Raw genomic sequence first — 16,621 nt, forward strand, 5'->3', positions numbered from 1 at the left:
TTTTTGTGAGGCAGAGTCTCACTCTGTCTCCCAGACTGGAGTTCAATGGCCTGACCTTGGCTCACTGCAACTTCCACCTCCCAGGTTCCAGCAATTCTCCCACCTTCCAAGTAGGTAGAACTACAGGCATGCACCACCATGCTTGGCTAAATTTTGTATTTTTAGCAGAGACAGCGTTTCACCATGTTGGCCAAGCTGGTCTCAAACTCCTGACCTCAAGTGATCCTCCCCCCCTCAGCCTCCCAAAGTGCTGGGATTACAGGCAGGAGACATGCGCCCAGCTATATGTCTTGACATATCTGTCTCTTACACTACATTGTTAGCTCCTTAAGGACAATCACCATGTTGTTTCATTTTCATTTTTGTCTCTCTGGTAAATATTGACAATCCCTGTGTTTCTCTCAAATTAAAAATATCCCATGATAACTTGGGGCACCTTGACATAAAGTTTGGGAACCACATTAATTGAGTGATTGAGGGAGAGAGTATTTGACTAGGGTAGCCCAGGAAGACTTTTTGGAGTAGGTAGCATTTGAGTTGAGACCTGAATGGTAAGAAAAAGCCAGCAGCCGCACAGTGAGGATAGAGTATTGTGGTCTGAAGGAGACTCCTGTGAAGGTCTTTAACAGGAAGGGGGAGGTAGAGAGGCGTGAGGTACAGCCAGAGAGGCAGTAGGCAGGGCCATGCAGGCAGAACCCCACTGTCCCTGAAAAGGCAGTTTGTGTTTCCTTCTAACAGCTGGGGAAGCCTTTGGGGAGGGTTTAAGCAGAGGATGGTGCACTGAATATCTTTTAAAGAGATCCTCTGGGCTCTCTGTAGAGGGCCACAGTGGTGAGGGCAAGCTTTGATGCAGCAGAACCCGCTAGGGGGCCAGTGCGGCTGCAGATGGGAGAGGATGGAGGGCCGGACTAAAGAGTGGCCGGGAAGAAGAGAGAAGTGGTCAGGTTTGGGGTCAGCTTCATCAGGAGTGTGTACAGTATATGGCAGAGCTGGGTAGTTGCTGATTGAGAATTTGTGGGAATTATGATTAAATGGCTCCTCAAAAGCAGTTACTAATTCTGTTTCCTCGTTATTCACTGTTCTTTCTTTTTATTCTGTGGCATTGTTCCCAGGACCCTGAGAGTGTTTCCAAAGTGCTTTGGCTGGATGAGATACAGCAAGCTGTCGACGAGGCCAACGTGGATGAGGACAGAGCCAAGCAATGTAAGCCCTCGCCTCCTTTGCTCTTGAAACTTGCCTTTTTGGATTTGGTTATGTGCCTAAAGTCATGCGATCTATAATTTCTGGAAGATTTGGATTCTTACCAAATTTTAGTTCTTGGACGCATAATTATACAAAAATTAGTTGGTTTCCCTATGGTCAGTGATTACGCTCTATCTCCAACCAAATTTATCAATGTTGCTGAACAAAACCCAGAAGGTAAAAGATAGTTTTTAAGCTCTCAAATTTTATGATTGAATCAGATCCTTTTTTCCTCTTGATTCTTGAAGAACTAAACCATTTCTGCTTAAAACCGTTTTTCTCCTTTCCATGCCCCTTATTGTTACCAGCATTTTCCACAGAAACAGAACCAATAGGAGACCTGTGGAGTGGCCAGCTGATCATGGGGCGACTAGCAATGAAATAGACTGGCAGTCTCCTCAGTTCTTCCTTAATCTGTACAACTGGAAGAGTTCTGGGTCAAGCAAACGGAAGACTACCTTGAATCATAAAAATAGTCACAGACCCTCAATCATTTCCCAGAATGGGGCCAGTTTACAAACCCAAAACCCCTCAAATAAAGGGAAGGCCAGGCACCTTGAGGAGGAACTCAGCTACGCTACCAAAAATTTATACTGCTAGTCTTTCTTCCAGCCTTCCCCAAAGGGATGTATGGCCTTTTACCAGGGTGACTATACTTAGGAGAAAGGACATCATCAGACTTTTGGAAATTAGTGGACACTTGCTCTGAATTGACACTAATTCCAGGAGACCCAAAACATCACTGTGGTCCACCAGTCAATGTAGGGGTTTATGGAGGTCAGGTGATCAACAGAATATTAGCTCAGATCCATCTCACAGGGGGTTGCCAAACCCCTTCTGTGGTTACTTCCCCAGTTCTGGGGTGCATAATTGGAATAGGCATAATCAGCAACTGGCAGGATCCCCACATTCATTCAAATGATAAAATTGTTTAACCCTCTGTTTTTGAGGAGGAATAATATGAAAATTCACATGATAGTTTGAAATAACTTCTAAATTCATACACTAACATTGTCCATATATAAATTAAAATACAATTCCTAAAATTATAATTCATTAACCTGTCAACTCATGGCATAATTAGAATCTGTTCTGTTGTATCAGGTCACAGAAGGTTCTTAAGATAATTTTGTCCTGCTCCACAGGTGGGCTTTTCAACCTCGGAAGTGTCTGTGAGAAACATCTGGGCTTTATTTCCTTAGCTTGGAAAAATATGTGTATTTTTCTAACCTGAGCTTTTATTCCCTACGGAACTTTGACGTCTTTCCTTTCTAGCGTGCCTTAAGAAGAAAATAATAAAGTGGAAGTGTGTATATAAGAGATTTCAACTTAAATATAAAACTGAAGGAAGCCATAGTCCGAAGAGACACTTTTGAGAAATTAGATTGTAATTTAGGCATTCAAATAGCCTAAAATGGTTATGATTTATCTCTTAGAAATCAAACCAATGTAGAAGGTTTTTATTTCTTGTATTCATTGTTGTTCTTACATTTGGTCTGCAATTGTTGATTCTGTTTTTCACATTGAGATTGTTGGTTCTATTGACTATAAAAGTAGCAGATTTCCTCAAATGTATGATTTTGTACTCTGTACTTGCACATCTAAAAATCCTATCATTTCCCTCTGTCCTGTCCCTCAGAAGAACTGATATACTTTATTTTACTATATATAACAACAAAAAAGATTTTCCAAAGTTAAAACTACCTATGGGAATTTTCCAATTTTCAACAAGAATTTAACCTTTTAAAACATTCTTCACTCTGCATAAAGACTTGAAACAGCTTGTGGTCATGCACTATAAGCATCAAACACACTCTCAGATAATATGATAAAAGAAAATGTGTTGGCCCATTTATGTTACCACCAGCAAGATTTTAAAGGGCAGAGTAACTCAAGCCTCTTTCATTTTGGCCCAGTGTTGACATTCACTGGAGTATCTTGCTTGCTTAAAGTAGATTTGCCTCACTTTTGATTCCTTAGGGCAGACTTTCTCTACCTTTTTCTCATTATGACACCCTAGGGAATCTTTTTAGACAGTTTTTTCTCTAATCCTTACCATGAAATTTTAAAGCCACAGATATATCGTATACCTGTTTATGTGCCATATGTAGGTCTGTACTTTATACATAAAGAGGTTTTTTTAACTCCCTCCCTACAGGAACCAATTTTTGTCTCATTGGGAGTTATATCAATCACCTCTACTGTGAATGTGTGCCTTAAGAGAACCTGCTGGTATATGACTTAAGATGTAAAGCAAACGTTTTTGGGATCTCTTAGGAGATTTATGGAAGGTTTCTTAATTTGTTACTTAGCAGAAACATACCTGACTTTCTGGAGTGAAAGTCATCTGTCTGTTACCTTTAAGTATCTGGAACTTAGCCACAAATCACAGATTAAGAAAAAGGCAATCAAAATAGATATCTCAACACAAGCATTGAAGTTAATCTACTTTATTCACTGAGGACCCCTCAGATAGACACTTTTGAGCCTGTTGATTTTTTTTTTAAGCAGAACTCCATTGTCTTTGGTAGTTTCTTTTCCTGGTTGTTTCTGACTCAGAGCACATCAGAAGCCACAAATCACAAGGCAGTAAAGTGCTTAAACTGCCTTAGACAGGCACGCTGATGTCAGTAAAAAGTGACAGCTGACAGTGACGGAAGAAGGAAAAACTAGGAAGCATAGGAGTTAAAGGCCATTTCATGCAGGAGCCAATAAACTCAAACACTTCCGCAGTCCTTGAAAATAGCACTCACTATATTACAGCACAGCACAATTTTAATGACACAAAGGACTCTTCTGGAAGCTCTCAGCAGACATTAAGCACCTACTTTATACCAGAGATTTTGCATAAAATAAGGAGCAATAGCGACTGTCCTGTTAGGATTTTCTCTAAGGCATGTTTTAGAATTTCATCGAAAATGGTTCTATGAAGATGAGAGTTGGCCCGTAAAGGAATTAGCTTTAGTTATCTGGAAATTGACCTGTGAACCAGCTCATCAATACTCAGTGATAATATATACAAGAAATGTGTGCCTTTTGTAATATCATCTTTCAAGAACAATTGCATTTTATTGGGTTAGATGACGCTATCACATGTAGTTCTTGTGAGTATTTTTGTCATTTTTTGTTTCTTGGGCTTTTCTCAGACCACAAACTTCTCAATTTGCCAGTACTCTATTTCTCTCTCCTACAAAGCTTTCCTGGAGAAGAGGAAAGGGCGATGTCCACCCATTTCCCATTAGCGTCTATAAGCATAAGAACATACTGCCATAGGCTTTATTCAACAACCACTGGAGTTTGCTAGAGAAGTTCTCCCTTAGTCTCCATGTGCTCCTCCAGATTTCCCATTAACCTTCTTAGTGCTATGCACATGTGAACATAATTTGATGACAACAAATTGTAATTTAATACTCGTAGAGGTTGACGTACCTATAAGAAAAAAAAGAAAAAATATCCATGTCTCCCTTCACTTTACATCACGATGTTTTTCATGTAGGAAGTATTTTAACTTGGCTTCTTTCATTTTTCTGGCTCTGCTTTTCTAACTCAGTGCGTTTACTGGCTGTAAAAACTCTAGTCCTATTGATTCGCCATTCTTACCTGAAATTAAAGTGGGAAGTAATTCACTAAGTTAACTTTCCTCAGACTACCAAGAGTTTCATATGGTTTTGTTAATGAGGAGAGGTAGAAATTTGCAATGGGATGAAATGCTTGTTAGGTCTAAATTGGTTCCAGAATGAAGTTTTAGGACTCCGTTCCGCCTATCCACCAGCTCTGCCTTTCTAGAACACTCATTTAGGTTGTTTATGACAATTTTGCTAAATATATTAGCACTATACAAGATAACACCAGGATTTCCATAACTTAAAAAGCATTTCACGGCAAGAGGTAAGGGTCTCGGACACCGTTTCTCATTTTCATCACATAGACAGAACAGCCCTGCTGCAAAGATAGTCAACGTACCTGAAACCCAAAGAACCTTCTGTAAGAAGCATGGCAAGCATTGGCATCACAAAGTGACACCATATGAGAAGGGCAAGGATTCCTTGCATGCCCAGGGAAAGAGGTGGTATGATCAGAGCCAGAGTGGCTATAGTGGGAAGACAAAGCCAATTTTCCAGAAGAAGGCTAAGACCACAAAGAAGATTGTGCTAAGGCTGGAATGTGTTGAGCCTAACTGCCGATCCAAGAGGATGCTGGCCATTAAGAGATGCAAGCATTTTGGACTGGGGGGAGATAAGAAGAGAAAGGGCGAAGTGATCCAGTTCTAAACTTTGGGATATTTTTAACTTTGAAGAGAAAATATTGAAGCCGTAGAAAAATTACCTGTAGGAAAGTAAATACCGTGATATTCTTATGCAAAAAAAAAATGTTTTGCTTATCCTAAAGTAAACAAATGTGTTTGTAAAACTAGTTCTCAAATATGTGTTAATGGCCTAGGTTAGAGCTACGTACTTACTGGGGTGTGTATTCACCCCATTTCATAGACTACTACAGCAAACTAGGGCCTCTATACCACATATGAGTAACCAGGAAAGACTGTTGTTTTTAATAAACCATGCTCTTGTGTTATCTAATTCTTCTATGAACTAAATTGGTAGGTGATTGTCTTGGGCATATGTGGTACATATTCTCAAAGGGTGAAAATGTTTGATACTAATGCATTCCTAAGAAGTTGAATTATATATTTGCATGCCTTGAAGTAAGTGGAAGATAACCATTAACAAGAAACCTTTTTTTTTTTTTTCAATTACAAAGGGGTTACTCTGGTGGTTGATGTTAATCAGTGTTTGGAAGGAAAAAAATCAAGTGATATTTTGTCTACATTGAGGTCTTCCACTTGCAATGCAAATGACATAATCCCAGAATGTGCTGACAGATACTATGATGCCCTTGTGAAGGCAAAAGATCGCAAATCTGAAACAGGTAAGTTTGTTTGTTATTTAGCACAAACTAAGTATTTTAAATATAATTTCTGTGTTATTGTATTTTCTTAATTTTAAGACAAGTATTGCTTTCTTTTTTAATATCTTAGGATTTTTTTAATTATACTTTAAGTTCTGGGGTACATGTACAGAATGTGCAGGTTTGTTACACAGGTATACACGTGCCATGATGGTTTGCTACATCTGTCCCCGCTTCATCTACATTAGATATTTCTCCTAATGCTATCCCTCCCCAATCTCCCTACCCCCTGCTATCCCTCCCCTAGCCTTCCACCCCCTGACAGGCCCCAGTGTGTGATATTCCCTGCCCTATGTGCATGTGTTCTCATTGTTCAACACCCACTAATGAGTGAGAACATGCGGTGTTTGGTTTTCTGTTCTTGTGTCCGTTTATGAGAATGCTGGTTTCCAGCTTTATCCATGTCCCTGCAAAAGACATGAACTCATCTTTTTCTATGGCTGCATAGTGTTCCATGGTGTATATGTTCCACATTTTCTTTATCCAGTCTGTCATTAATGGGCATTTGGGTTGGTTCCAAGTCTTTGCTATTGTAAACAGTGTCGCAATAAACATATGTGTGCACGTGTCTTTATAATAGAATGATATATAATCCTTTAGGTATATACCCAGTAATGAGATTGCTGCATCAAATGGTATTTCTATTTCTAGATCCTTGAGGAATCGCCACACTGTCTTCCACAATTTACACTCCCACCAGTGTAAAAGCATTCCTATTTCTCCACATTCTTTCCAGCATTTGTTGTCTACTGGTTTTTAATGATAGCCATTCTAACTGGTGTGAGATGGTATCTCAATGTGGTTTTGATTTGCATCTTTCAAAACCAGTGATGATGAGCTTTTTTTTATGTTTGTTGGCTGCATAAATGTCTTCTTTTGAGAAGTGGTCTGTTCATATCCTTTGCCCTATTTTTAATGAGTTTGTTTTTTTTTTTCTTGTAAATTTGTTTAAGTTCTTTGTAGATTCTGGATATTAAACCTTTGCAGATGGGCAAATTGCAAAAATTTTTTCCCATTCTGTTGGTTGCCACCTAATGTTAGTCTCTTTTGCTGTGTAGAAGCTCTTAAGTTTAAATAGATCCCATTTGTCTATTTGGCCTTTGTTGCCATTGCTTTTGATGTTTTCATCATGAAGTCCTTGCCTATACCTATGTCCTGAATGGTATTGCCTAGGTTTCCTTCTAGGGTTTTTATGGTGTTAGGTCTTATGTTTAGATTTTTAATCCATTTGGAATTAATTTTTGTATAAGGTGTAAGGAAGGGATCCAGTTTCAGCTTTCTGCATACAGGTAGGCAGTTTTCCCAACACCATTTATCACATAGGGAATCCTTCCCCCATTGCTTGTTTTTGTCAGGTTTGTCAAAGATCAGATGATTGTAGATGTGTAGCGTTATTTCTGAGGCCTCTGTTCTGTTCCATTGGTCTATATCTCTGTTTTGGTACCAGTACCATGCTGTTTTGATTATGGTAGCCTTGTAGTATAGTTTGAAGTCAGGTAGTGTGATGCCTCCAGCTTTGTTTTTTGTTGTTGTTTTTGTTTTATTGCTTAAGATTGTCTTGGCTATGTGGGCTCTTTTTTGGTTCCATATGAGGCTTAAGGTGGTTTTTTCCCAATTCTGTGAAGAAAGTCAATGGTAGCTTAATGGGGATAGCATTTAATTTATAAATTACTTTGGGCAGTATGGCCATTTTCACAATACTGATTCTTCCTAACCATCAGCGTGGAATATTTTTCCATCTGTTTGTGTCCTCTTTTATTTCCTTGAGCAGTGGTTTGTAGTTCTCCTTGAAGAGGTCCTTCACGTGTCTTGTTAGTTGTATTCCTATGTATTTTATTCTGTTTGTAGCAATTGTGAATGGGAATTCACTCATGATTTGGCTCTCTGTCTGTTACTGGTGTATATGAATGGTTGTGATTTATGCACATTGATTTTGTATCCTGATACTTTGCTGAAGTTGCTTATCATCTTGAGATTTTGGGGTGAGATAATAGAGTCTTCTAAAAATACAATCATGTCATCTGCAAATAAAGACAATTTGACTTCCTCTTTTCCTAACTGAGTACCCTTTATTTCTTTTTCTTGCCTGATTGCCCTGACCAGAACTTCTAACACTACGTGAATAGGAATGGTGAGAGAGGGCATCATCGTCTTGTGTCAGTTTTCAGAGGGAATGCTTCCAGTTTTTGCCCATTCGGTGTGATACTGCTTGTGGGTTTGTCATAAATAGCTCTTATTATTTTGAGACATATTCCATCAATACATAGTTTATTGAGAGTTTTTAGCATAAAGGGCTGTTGAATTTTTTATAAAGCCTTCTCTGCATCTATTGAGAAAATCGAGTGGTTTTTGCTTTTGGTTCTGTTTATATGATGCATTACGTTTATAGATTCGCGTATGTTGAACCAGCCTTGCTTCCCAGGTATGAAGCTGACTTAATCATGATGGATAAGCTTTTTGGTGTGCTGTTGGATTCAGTTTGCCAGTATTTTATTGAGGATTTTCGCATCAATGTTCATCATGGATATTGGCCTGAAATTTTCTTTTTCAATTGTGTTTCTGTCAGCTTTTGATATCAGAGTGATGTTGGTCTCATAAAATGAGTTAGGAAGGATTCCCTCTTTTTGTACTGTTTGGAATAGTTTCAGAAGAAATGGTACTAGCTCCTCTTTGGTACCTCTGGTAGAATTTGGCTGTGAACCCATCTGGTTCAAAAAAAGTCCTGGACTTTTTTTGGTTGGTAGGCTATTAATTGCTGCCTCAATTTCAGACCTTGTTATTGGTCTATTCACGAATTCAACTTCTTCCTGGTTTAGTCTTGGGAGGGTGTAAGTGTCCAGGAATATATCCATTTCTTCTAGATTTACTGGTTTATGTGCATAGAGGTGTTTGTAGTAATCTCTGATGGTAGTTTTTATTTCTGTGGGATCGGTGGTGATATCTAGTTTATCATTTTTTATTGCATCTATTCGATTCTTCTCTCTTTTCTTTTTTATTAGTCTGGCTAGCAGTCTATCTATTTTGTTGATCTTTTCAAAAAACCAGCTCCTGGATTTATTGATTTTTTTTGAAGGGTTTTTTGTGTCTCTATCTCCTTCTGTTCTGTTCTAATCTTAATTATTTCTTGTCTTCTGCTAGCTTTTGAATTTGTTTGATCTTGCTCCTCTAGTTCTTTTAATTGTGATGATAGGGTATTGATTTTAGACCTTTCCTCACTTCTGTTGTGGGCATTTAGTGCTATAAATTTCCCTCTACACATTGCTTTAAATGTGTTCCCGAGTTTCTGGTACGTTGTGTCTTCATTCTCAGTGGTTTCAAAGAACACCTTTATTTCTGCCTTCATTTCATTATTTATCCAGTAGTCATTCAGGAGCAGGTTGTTCAGTTTCCATGTAGTTGTGCAGTTTTGAGTGAGTTTCTTAATCCTGAGTTCTAACTTGATTGCACAATGATCTGAAAGACCGTTATGATTTCTGTTCTGCATTTGCTGAGGAGTGATTTACTTCCAATTTTGTGGTCAATTTTAGAATAAGTGTGATGTGGTGCTGAGAAGAATGTATATTCTGTGGATTTGGGGTTGAGAGTTCTGTAGATGTCTGTTAGGTCTGCTTGGTCCAGATTTGAGTTCAAGTTCTGGATATCCTTGTAAATTTTCTGTAAGACAGGTATTGCTTTCAAATTAACATTTCTGTAATTTTTTGTCATCTGTGGCTAAGGAAATTAGGAAATGTTTTAGATGTTTCTTTTTACTTTAGGAAAGCTATGATCTCAGTGGCAATATATGGGTGGCATTAAGAAAATGTCATATTTGAGGAGTCTTTGCTTTATACAGATGATGCTTATTGATTCATTTATTCATGTGAATATACCAGTGATATAAACAGATGTTTACACTGATATTTTATCTCAATCCTTTGTGATTATATAATATTAAGTAGGGGTAAACAGTAATTTTGACTATATGGAATAAAGTACAATGAGCTAGTCTGCAAGGGATCAGTTGGCAAACCTTGGCAACTAGTTATGCCTACTCAGTACAATGGCAGAAACTGCATTGTTAGCTCTGGAAAGAATCTTTGACATTATACAGTTTGACACTCATTTTTTAGATTTGGAAATTCACATTGATGAGATTTCAGACATAGGGAAAGAATGGTAGACCCAAGGACAATTAATATTTAATGCAGAATTCCTTTAATAGATGTTTATTGAGCACTTACTGTTTCCTAGTGTCTAGGATCGAGGTGGCTCTGAACTTCTATGCTAGTGTTTATTTGTACCGCATTGGAGGTCATCTACAGGCTAGTATCCATCTTTAAGAAACTAATGTGACAGTGTATGTCCTTAGAAGTAGAACTTAAGGGGGAAAAAACTTTGTTAGTCCAACTTGATGTTTGTCTAATAGTACCCTATATACTTACTTTCAAGTTTGATATATTTCCAACTTGGAGAGTCCACCTTCCAGTTCAGTAAATTTTCTGTTAATGAAATGACCACTCTCTTACTTGGCATCTGGTCACCCTTGAGTCCCTCTCTGTTCCATTCAGAGCTCTTCATCAGGAATTACTGTAATATCCCCTGTCTCATCCTTCTTTGGGAAAGAGTTACCTAATTGTATTAATGAGCTATCCTAATTTCAAATTCATCCTGGAAAAAACTTAGTTTATCTTCTGTCTCCTACACTTGCCTACTACTTTTCCCATGTGTCATATTTGGGTGACTATAGTCAAATCCCTGTGTATTCAATTCAGAAACCTAGGAAATACTTTAGATTCATTCTTCTGGGAAGAAAAAAAAAGGCAGTGAAACTTTTGTCAGCTGAGATTGTATTGAATCTATAGATCAGTTTGATAAGTCTTACTGTCTTCACAATATTCCGATCCATGTACATAGGATGTCTTTCCTTTTAATCAAGTTTAAAACTCTTACAACAATTTTTTTGTAGTTTTCAGCATATAAGGCTGCATTTGCTTCATTAAATTTGTTCCTAAGTATTTTATCATTTATGCTATTGTAAATATTGTTTTTTAATTATATTTTGGAATTGTTTATTGCTCATTTATAGACAATTGGCTTTTTATTGAGTAATAATATATATGCCATGAAATTCTCCCTTTTAAAGTATGTAATTAAGAGGTTTTTAGTATATTCACAAGGTACATCCAGTACCTCTAGTTAATTCCAGGACATTTCATCACGCCAAAACAAAACCCTGTACCTATTAGCATCAATCCCTATCACCCACTCCCCAGCCCCAGGATACCACTAATCTACTTTCTCTTTGGCCTGTTTTGGACATTTCATATAAACAGAGTCATACAATACACAGTCTTTCATGCCTGGCTTCTTTTACATAGCATAACATTTCCAGAGTTTATTCATGTAGCATCTGTCAGTTATTCCTTTTTTGTGTCTGATAGTATTCCATTGTATGAATATGCCACATTTTGTTTACCCAGTCATCAACTGATGGAACCTGTATTCTGCACCACTCCCTCCCCACAACTTTTGGCTATTCTGAATGAGACTGCTATGAACATTCATGTCCAGGTTTTTTCATGGATACATCTTTTCTTACAACTGATTTTCGTATATTGATCTTGTATCCTGCAACCTTGCTGAACTCATTTATTCTAATCATTTTTGGTAAATTTCTTTTGCTGCCATCTGCCTTAATAAATAAAGTTTCGGCCAGGTGCGGTGGCTCACGCCTATAATCCCAGTACTTTGGGAGGCTGAGGCAGGTGGATCATGAGATCAAGAGATTGATACCATCCTGGTCAACATGGTGAAACCCCGTCTCTACTAAAAATACGAAAATTAGCTGAGCATGGTGGCGAGCGCCTGTAGTCCCAGCTACTTGGGAGGCTGAAGCAGGGGAATTGCTTGAACCCAGGAGACAGAGGTTGCGGTGAGCTGAGATCGGGCCATTGCACTCCAGCCTGGGTAGCAAGGGTGAAATTCCATCTCAAAAAATAATAATAAAGAAAGAAAGTTTCACTGAAATTTAGCCACGCATTGATTTATGTATGGTCTATGGCTGCTTTCCTGCTGCAGTGGTAGTGCTGAGTGGTTGTTTCAGAGACCCATAGCCTGCAAATCTGAAAATATTGGCTCTCTCTCTCTTTTTTTTTTGGGGGGGGGGGGGATTTGTTTTGTTTTGTTTTGTTTTGTTTTTTTAAATTAAGTCTTGCTCTGCCACCCAGGCTGGAGTGCAGCAGGGCAATCTCAGCTCACTGCAACCTCTGCCTCCTGGGTTCCAGCAATTCTCCTGCCTCAGCCTCCCGAGTTGCTGGGATTACAGGCACATGCCACTGTGCCTGGCTCATTTTTGTATTTTTAGTAGAGATAGGGTTTCACCATGTTGGCCTTGAACTCTGACCTCAAGTGATCCACCTGCCTTGGCCTCCCAAAGTGCTGGGATTACAGGTGTGAGCCACTGCGCCAGGCCCCTACTCTCTGACTCTACAGAAAATGTTTGCCAACACCCGTTCTGGAAAGAAGAGCTTTCCAAGCAATTAAAGACTGATTTTCACCTCCAGATAGAGCTATGAGCATTGTTTTCAGGCATGCATACGATGATTTATTCTTATCTCTTTCCCCTCTGGTTCTAAGGTGTCTGTCTTTTCCCAAATTGAAACATTCGCCATTTGGTGAATGGATTGCTCAGCCTTATAAGTGAGTTTAACGATTCTGTATATTAGTGTATAATTTTGTCTGGAAGGCATCTAAAAAGTATGCCTCCTTTTAGAATGTTCGTGACCTCTTAACTAACTGTAATCAGTCTTTTTTCTAAGTAGCAAACCAACTATATTTCTTAGGAAAACTATTTGGAACCCGTTCTGGAAAGCAGCTCTCCTCAGTCTCTGATCTAACTGTACATTCAAACTAGATGTGAAAAAGATAGGAATTCTTCTTTCCTGTTACCTGTTGACATCCCAACCCAAGTAAAGCCTCTAATGCCATTCAGGTCTCTTCATCAGGAATTACTGTAGTGTCCCCTGCCTCATCCTTCATTGAGAGAGAATCAGATAACTGTATTAATGAGCTATCCTCATTTCAAATTCATTCTGGAAAAAACTTAGTTTATCTTCTCTCTCTCAAACTTGCCTACTTCTTTTCCCATGTGCCATATTTGGGTGAGAGCTAAAAACAGAAAAATATAAGAAGTTCTAACATAGACTAAGCTAAGTCAACTACTATCAAGTGAGCATTAGACTCATTGTCTTTACAGGTAAATCACAGTTCAAGTGAATTGACCATTGGTAATTGGCTTTTAACCAACTAAGAAATTTTTTACTTCTCAGTTCAAGTGATGGGAGAAACATTTTCGTCAGCTTTGCTTGCCTTCTTTCCTTCCCACTGAGAGAGTTGCCTTAAGAATGGTGATTATTCTTCTGAAAACATTTATGAATCTGACAACTATTGGTAATTGAAAATAGCATAGTTGGTTGTGCATAGTGGTTCATGCCTATAATCCCAGCACTTTGGGAGGCTGAGGCAAGCGGATTGCTTGAGCCCAGGAGTTTGAGACCAGCCTGGACAACATGGCAAAACCAACCTCTACAAAAAATTAACCAGGTGTTGCATGTTCCTATGGTCCCAGCTATTCTGGAGGCTCATCTGAGCCTGGAGAAGTTCAGGCTGCAGTGAGCCATGTCACACCACTATTCTCCAGCCTGGGTGACAGAGTGAGAACCTGTCTCGAAAGCAAGAAAGGAAGGAAGGGAGCAGCGGGGGGAAGGGAGGGAAGGATAATAATTACTTGTAAACATCCTAACTTGACCGTACAATGTATTTTCTAGTAGACCAATGTTTCTAAACAGATGAACAGGATGTCTGACTGCCCATTGAAAAGAGATACATCTTTCTTCCTGGGCATTGACAAACAGAAAGAACAGGTGAGGGGCATTTAAAACCAAATGAAGAATCAACACATATTAAAGAGCCTTAGGCCAGGTGTGGTGGCTCACACCTGTAATCCCAGCACTTTGGGAGGCAGAGGCGGGCAGATCACCTGAGGTCTGGAGTTCAAGACCTGCCTGACCAACATGAAGAAACCCATCTCTACTAAAAACATGAAATTAGCCAGGCACGATGGCACATGCCTATAGTCCCAGCTACTTTGGAGGCTGAGGCAGGAGAATCGCTTGAACCCGGGAGGTGGAGGTTGCAGTGAGCCGAGATTGTGCCATTGCACTCCAGCCTGGGCAACAAGAGTCAAACTCTGCCTCAAAAAAAAAAAGGAAAAAAGAGAGCCTTAAAGTTACCCCTATTTAGTTATTTCAATGCATTTCAATATTCTGTGAAGAAATTCACTTAAACTTTGATTTACCTGTAAAGGCAATGAGTCAATTCTCACTTGGTACAGTTGACTTAGCTTAGTCTAAGTTAGAACTTCTTAGGTTTTTCTGCTGTGTTTAGCTCTCAGGCCTGGGATCAGAATCATTCAACAAAATAAACAGATGTCTAATGAAGTATAGCCCATGGATTCATGAGGAGGAGACATTCCTGATCAACCTAAGTCATGACTACCATAGGTTTTTCTAATATCCCTCCCCCAAAATTAGTTATTTCAAAAAAATTTTTTTCTTATTTTGTGTGGTTGTATAGCACAAAATGAGTCAGGGGAACAGGAATTTTCTTTTTCCCTGCTTCAGTTGACTTTTGTGTTACGCATATGCCATTTTGTACTTTGAATAACGCTGTTTCCAAAGGTTCTACTTTGGTTTAATGCAGATCATTGGCCCTCCTTAAATAAGGGCCACAGTCCACAGTCCTTATGGGTCTATTTATTGGAGAAGTTGTAGGAAAACGTTGTAAGCAAAGAGGATCTTGCCAATTGGTCTCCTTTGTCTACATGTGTTGTTGTTTGCATCTACCTGGGACTTACAATTATTGTTTGCTTTTCTATCTCTTCGGCTGGTTTTGGCCAAACTTTTTTTTTTAATATATATATGGAGTCTAGCTCTGTTGCCAAGCTGGGAGTGTAACGGTGATATCTCGGCTCACTGCAATCTCCGCCTCCCGGGTTCAGGTGATTCCCCTGCCTCAGCTTCCTGTGTAGCTGGGACTACAGGTGTGTACCACCACGCCTGGCTAATTTTTTGTATTTTGCTATTTAATAAAGACAGGGTTTCACCATGTTGGCCAGGATGGTCTCAATCTCCTGACCTCATGGTCCACCTGTCTCAGCCTCCCAAAGTGCTGGGATTACAGGCAAGAGCCACCATGCCCGGCCCAGCTAAACATGTTTTTATCATCCTCATGAAAGATTTGAGCTCTAGAGCTAGCCTTAGGCATTTGTGTCTCTTCCTTTTCTTAGCTTAGCAGGGATCTGCCATTAAATCTATCGAATTCATTCCATGTTAGTGGGTCATTTCTGATGCTGTTGACTTAGACTGTCTAAATGTTTGGTGAAAAACAGATTCAATTACTTTACATATTGAAGAAACTACACTAATGTTTAAGGGTTCACTGTCTCTCTGTAGAATTTAACAAACTTTTTTCTTTAGTGTCTAGTGAAGGTTCATGGCTCAAACTCAACCTGCACGAACAATATGACTACTATTACAACATCGATTCAAAAGAGAGTTCCTGGGTCACACCTGAATCGTGCTTGTATAAAGAATCATGGCTCATGGGAAAAGAAATTGAGGTAGGAAGTTGCTGTTTGGTGGCTAATTGTACTGTATAAAGTTAAATGTGACTGGCTTTCTATTTCTGTATCATGGAAGTGATGAGAGGAACTAACTGACTTATCTGAAGCCTGGATATGTGATAAAGTCTTCATGAACTACAGTTGAATGTGGCTGCATTGTTACTAATTTGCAGGTTTTTTTCCACATTGGCTTGACAAAACCAAATACAGCAGGGGGAAGAAATATTTTACTATTTATTTGAGATGGTACATTACCCTAAGAAATCAATCTTGATTTTCCTTGACTTAATTAAGCTCAATTAATGATAATTTCTTGGTTGTCAATATTTAAAAGGTATTTCTTTCCCCCCCTCTCAGCCTGCAACTTAACCTTGTACCTTTCAAACCAAAATGTCATTTTTTTTCTATGAAGTGCTGGAGAGGGCATCTCTGCCACACATGGCCCGCCATCTCCAGGACGGCTTCAGAAGCAGAGAACAGAGTTGGGCAAAGAGCAGGATGGTAAACATTAAATGTTTACTTCTTCTGAGATGGTCATCTTAGCATGTTTTCATTGCATAACATTCTAGAGCTCTGGATGTACCCTTGTCCAAATGTAAGCGTAAACAACACAGTTGAGTGTATCTTATACTTGGCATTCGATTAACTGATGTAAAAGTTAGCCACGTGTCCATGTATTGTACTAACCAAGAGCTAACCATGACACATCAAATTGAAATTTGTATTTAACTACTAAAGGTCCCTTTTAACTAA

General features: G+C 38.9%; 2 protein-coding genes across 3 annotated transcripts in view; one reads left to right on the plus strand and one right to left on the minus strand.

Annotated features, from left to right (window-relative positions):
• The window catches only part of IQGAP2 (IQ motif containing GTPase activating protein 2), a 306,128-nt gene that overhangs the window by 216,191 nt on the left and 73,316 nt on the right, over positions 1-16,621 (plus strand). For both annotated transcript variants that reach the window (XM_017527675.2, XM_037738181.1), the window contains exons 14-16: positions 1,113-1,203; positions 6,001-6,168; positions 15,723-15,865. In XM_017527675.2, coding sequence (XP_017383164.1) covers positions 1,113-1,203; positions 6,001-6,168; positions 15,723-15,865 — 402 coding nt within the window. The remainder of the gene's footprint in view (positions 1-1,112; positions 1,204-6,000; positions 6,169-15,722; positions 15,866-16,621) is intronic.
• The window catches only part of F2RL2 (coagulation factor II thrombin receptor like 2), a 36,590-nt gene that overhangs the window by 9,219 nt on the left and 10,750 nt on the right, over positions 1-16,621 (minus strand). The gene's annotated exons all lie outside the window — the stretch shown is intronic.

The sequence above is a fragment of the Cebus imitator genome, unplaced genomic scaffold (genome assembly GCF_001604975.1).
Source record: "Cebus imitator isolate Cc_AM_T3 unplaced genomic scaffold, Cebus_imitator-1.0 Scaffold50, whole genome shotgun sequence".
NCBI lineage: Eukaryota > Metazoa > Chordata > Mammalia > Primates > Cebidae > Cebus > Cebus imitator.